The sequence below is a fragment of the Mandrillus leucophaeus genome, unplaced genomic scaffold (genome assembly GCF_000951045.1).
Source record: "Mandrillus leucophaeus isolate KB7577 unplaced genomic scaffold, Mleu.le_1.0 Scaffold13, whole genome shotgun sequence".
In the NCBI taxonomy this organism is placed as follows: Eukaryota; Metazoa; Chordata; class Mammalia; order Primates; family Cercopithecidae; genus Mandrillus; species Mandrillus leucophaeus.
This window is the reverse complement of record NW_012101254.1, coordinates 5,129,441-5,134,283: the sequence shown is the minus strand read 5'-3', so window position 1 is coordinate 5,134,283 and position 4,843 is coordinate 5,129,441. Positions and strand designations below refer to the sequence as shown.

Genomic DNA, 4,843 nt, shown 5'->3' with positions numbered 1-4,843 from the left:
CTCGGCTTACCGCAACCTCCACATCTTGGGTTCAAGTGATTCTCCTGCCTCAGCCTTCCGAGTAGCTAGAATTACAGGCATGCGCCACCACATCTGGCTAATTTTGTATTTTTAGTAGAGATGGGGTTTCACCATGTTGGTCAGGCTGGTCTCCAACTGCCAACCTCAAGTGATCCGCCTGCTTTGGCCTCCCAGAGTGCTGGGATTACAGGTGTGAGCCACCGCTCCCAACCATATTTATGATCTTAAGAGAAAGGGCAGGGGTGTTTCCTTGACCCCACATTCTCACTTCCCTATACGTCCCATTTCTCTCTATTTCCCTTCATAGCTCTCCTTTTAAAATAGCCAGACTTGTTAGGTCCACATACATTGCGTCTGATTCCTCACTTCCTAGTGACCCTACAACCCACTCCAATCTGACTCCCCACAACCAGTATCCCACTTCTAATTTGCTTGAACTACTCCTGTCAGGGTCACCAGCACCTTTTGTAGTGCCAAATCCAGTAGGCGGGTCTGTGTTCTTACTGTGTCTCAGAAGCATTTGACGCAGTGGGCCTCTTTCTCCTTGAAGCGTTCTGTTCCCTTGGCTTCCATGCCACTGTGCACTCTGGCAGTTCTGCTTAGTGTTCTTTACTGCTTGTGCTGCCTCCCTCCGCTCCTTGATGTTGGACTTCCTTGACATTCTTTTCCTTTCTACCCCCTCCCTAGGTGGTCTCATCTCCTCAGTGGCTCTAAATCCCACCGAGATTTACATTGACAGCTCTCAAATTTATGTATACCTGGATCTCTCCTCTAACCCCAGATACCTATATCTAACTGCCTTTCTATCTGAAGGCTCGTGGTTTTGTTAAACTTAACACACCCAGAACTGAACTTCTGGTTACTCCCCTCCAGCCCCTTCATCCTCAGTTTGCCCATTTCAGTAAATGGCACAACTACCCACCCAGTTGTTGAAACCACAAGCCTGGGAGACCACCATCTCCAATACAAATGCAGGTCCAGATAATTCTACTTCCAAACTGCTCCTTAATCACTCCATTTTCACCATCTCTGCTCCCACTACCCTAGTCCAAGCCACCAGCGTCTCTCAAGAGCAACTGTGAGAGCCCCCTAATCAGCTGCTAATCCACTTCCACTCTGTCCCTTTCCACTTCTTTCCTTACACAGCAGCTGGAGTGACCTTCAACATCTCTATTCTGCTTAAAACTCTTCCCTGGCTTCTTCTTATGTTAGGATTAAATTCCATCTCTTCATGTTGGCATTTCAAGACCCAACTACTAAATTTTTGATCCCAGTTCTTTTCCATGATCTCTCTAATTGGTTATTTTTCAGAACCACTTGTCCTTGGTTCATGGATTTCATATCTCTGTTACCTCTCTGAGATTATTATCCATTTTTCTCTCAAGGTTTCTATCTCTTTTCTCTATTAACTCAATTTCGTCTGGTATTGGTTATTTTGTTTGTTGAGTTTGGTTCCTTTCTTTCATGGTATTGGCCTTCTTAAATTGTTGGGTGATCTTTAGTTGTGTTCATCTTCACATTTTCTGTGAATGCTATGTCTTGTTTATTTTTTTATTTTATTTATTTATTTTTGTTTGTGACGGAGTCTTGCTCTTGTCGCCCAGGCTGGAGTACAACGATGTAAGCTCAGCCCACTGCAGCCTCCACCTCCTGGGTTCAAGCGATTCTCCTGCCTCAGCCTTCCAAGTAGCTGGGATTACAGGTGCCCGCCACCCCGCCCAGCTAATTTTTGTATTTTTAGTAGAGATGGGTTTCTCCATGTTAGTCAGGCTGGTCTCGAACTCCTGACCTCAGGTGATTCACCCACCTCAGCCTTCCAAAGTGCTGGATTACAGGCATGAGCCACCGCACCCAGCCCTATGTCTGTTTATTAAAGACTGCCTCCAGTGACTGGATTGCCAACTGGTGGTGAGGAGGGAGGGAGGTGTCAGTAGCTTGTCTCCTGGGTATGGGTCCTCCCTCTTTTAAATGTCACCAGTCTCCTGGACACTGCCCTGTTTCATTGGCTTATGTTCCCTAGCCTCACCCAGGGATGATCTTCTCTGCCGGCTGCCTGGCACAGGCCGTCTCTGGATTGTCTCACCTTCCCCACTTGCTCTTGCAGCTCTTCTAACACTTTGTGATTAGTTTATTGTATTAAATGCCTTCTGTTGAACTTGGTGTAGAGTCTCTTTCCTTGGCTGGATCTTGAATAACATTTCTGAAACAATTTTATCCTTCAAAATGTTATTTTTGTATTTTGTTTGTTTGTTCAACTTATCGGAGGTTCACTCATCTTGGTCCTTGGTTGTAATTATGGAGCAACTGTGCTGTTTTTTCTTTAACTTTCATTTTCACTAACTTATTATCTAATATTTCTTTTGTTCTATCTTGTTGTGGTTTACTTTAATAACTCTCTAATACTTAATTTGAATGCTTAGCTCAGATATCTTTTAATGTTCTTGTTTTCTAATAGGTACACTTTAAGGCTATGCATTTTCCTCTAGTACTATTTTGGCTGTATCTCATAGGTTTTAGGGTATGGGCTTTTTATTGTTATTCATTTCTAAATAGTCTAATTTCAATTAAGTTTCCTCTTCAACACAGGGTTAGTTAGAAGAAACTGGTTTTTATATTCATGGGTTTTTAATTTCCAATTAGAGAATTTGACTTTTTTGATTTCTATTTTTGGGAATATTTTTAAGGTTATTTTCTTTTTTGTTCTTGTTGGAACCAGGATTTGAGCCAAAGACTCTGACTCCACAGCCCAGGTGCCTGACACTGGCACTGAGTTAGGCCATTCCTTACATAGGTCTCAGCTTGGCCACTAATGAGGGCTGACCAACTGTCTTCACCTCGCTGGGCCTCAGGATAATCAAGACAAGAGAATTGTACTAGTCCCTCAGATTCTTTCCAGCTGTAAAAAACAAATAAGAAATCTAAAAACAAAATAATTGAGCTTCCAATCTAGGTGAGAAAGATCTAAGACTTGTACAAAGTCCTGCAAAGCCCAGAGGAGGACGGTCACCCATCTGTTTGGAAGGGATCAGGATTCAGGAAAGGCTTCATGGAAGAATTAGCATTTAAAATCAAATGCAGAGGATCATTCACTCATTCATTTAACAAAATATTTATTTAGCACCTATTTGCCGTTTTCTAGTTGCTGAAGATAGCAGCAAAATAACTATATATCAGGTTGATGCAAAAGTAATTGTGGTTTTTGCCATAACTGCAATGACTTTTGCACCAACCTAATAAAAAGACAAAAATCCCTGCTCTGTGGAGTGTAGACACATAGATATAGTTTAGTGATTTGACAGCTTACCTGACTCAGCCAAGCTGCGAGGCATCACCTATTTTCCACTGAACTTACCTTTCTTTTGCTCAGGCCCTTCCTCCCGTCAACCTGGTCGGCGGAGACAAGCTTGGCTAAAGGAGATCCGAAAGCTTCAGAAGAGCACACACCTCTTGATAAGGAAGTACCCCTTCAGCCGCCTGGTGAGCTCTGGGAGCTTCCCACCAACCCCTATACCACCCTCCTTTTTAAAATTTTCCCAGATATTAGGGACCCTACTGTCTCTTACCTAAATGACCAAGGGATCTCTTCTGTAACCTGGTAGGGGAATCTTTTCTGAAAACATGAGCCCTCCAAGAGCACCTTGTACTTCTTTATGGAATTGATTTCTAACCCCTACTACCTTTTTAAAACTGTAGTTTTTGACTATATAAATAGGAACTCTCTCATTTGTCCACCCTTGGATCCCTTTTCCTATCCTGGGAGATTGCTTCCCATCACCCAGTTACTGGTGATTTCCCCATCACCAGTAAGAGATCCGCCAGTTCCTAAGCTCCCAGGAGTCAACACCTGCTCCTAATTGGGTCCTAAGATTAAGGGCCAGGAAAACATAATGGAAAGGGGGATTCACTGGAACTCATGGAGAGCATCATTGTCCCTTGAATCTCTCTTCTGTTACTCCCTACTCCTACTCCTCCCCATCCCCACTCCTTCACAGGCAAGAGAAATATGTGTTAAATTCACTCGTGGTGTGGACTTCAATTGGCAAGCCCAGGCCCTATTGGCCCTACAAGAGGTAAGAAGGCACCAAGGCACAATTGGGTGAGGGCTGAGTGGGAGAAAGAGGCAGCCTAGAATTCTCCAAGGCTGACTGGAGTGTCACATGCTGAATCTGACCTCCTGGAAAAGAACAACAAGGTAACCCCTGAGGGTTTGGAGGCTGGATTCTGTGTGGTGATAGCAGAATTCCCTGGCAAAGTTCGGTCTCATCCTGTGAACAGTTTCCTACAGTCCTTTGTGCCCTCAGAGATTAAGTTTAGCGGGTCTGCAAGAAAAAGCAGCCTATGCCCCTTCATCTATGTCCATCTTTTTTTCTCTTTCTGTCTCCAGGCAGCAGAAGCATTTCTAGTTCATCTCTTTGAAGATGCCTATCTCCTCACCTTACATGCCGGCCGAGTTACTCTCTTCCCAAAGGATGTGCAACTGGCCCGGAGGATCCGGGGCATTGAGGAGGGACTTGGCTGAGCTCCTGCGCCCAGTGTTTCTGTCAGTCTTTCCTGCTCAGCCAGGGGGTAAGCGCACCCGCTTTCTCATGACTGGGGCTGGAATTTCTCAAGGAATTTCCTTTCTCCATCCTTAGTCCCTTGCCACCTCACCTTCCCTTTGTTCTCTAGTAAAGGTTTGATCTAGTTTTGACTGCCTGGGACTATGTGGCTTGTGCCCTTTTGTACAATGTTAGATAAAAGATATCCTTCTAGGCCGGGCGCGGTGGCTCAAGCCTGTAATCCCAGCACTTTGGGAGGCCGAGACGGGCGGATCACGAGGTCA

At 44.6% G+C, this 4,843-nt stretch overlaps 1 protein-coding gene across 1 annotated transcript in view; it reads left to right on the top strand.

Moving 5' to 3' along the window:
- Nucleotides 1-4,613, top strand: part of CENPA (centromere protein A) — a 7,099-nt gene extending 2,486 nt beyond the window's left edge. The window contains exons 2-4 of the mRNA XM_011972662.1: nucleotides 3,389-3,498; nucleotides 4,014-4,091; nucleotides 4,406-4,613. Of these exons, the coding sequence (XP_011828052.1) occupies nucleotides 3,389-3,498; nucleotides 4,014-4,091; nucleotides 4,406-4,540 (323 nt within the window). The 3' untranslated portion in view covers nucleotides 4,541-4,613. The remainder of the gene's footprint in view (nucleotides 1-3,388; nucleotides 3,499-4,013; nucleotides 4,092-4,405) is intronic.
- The last annotated feature ends 230 nt before the right edge of the window (nucleotides 4,614-4,843 follow it).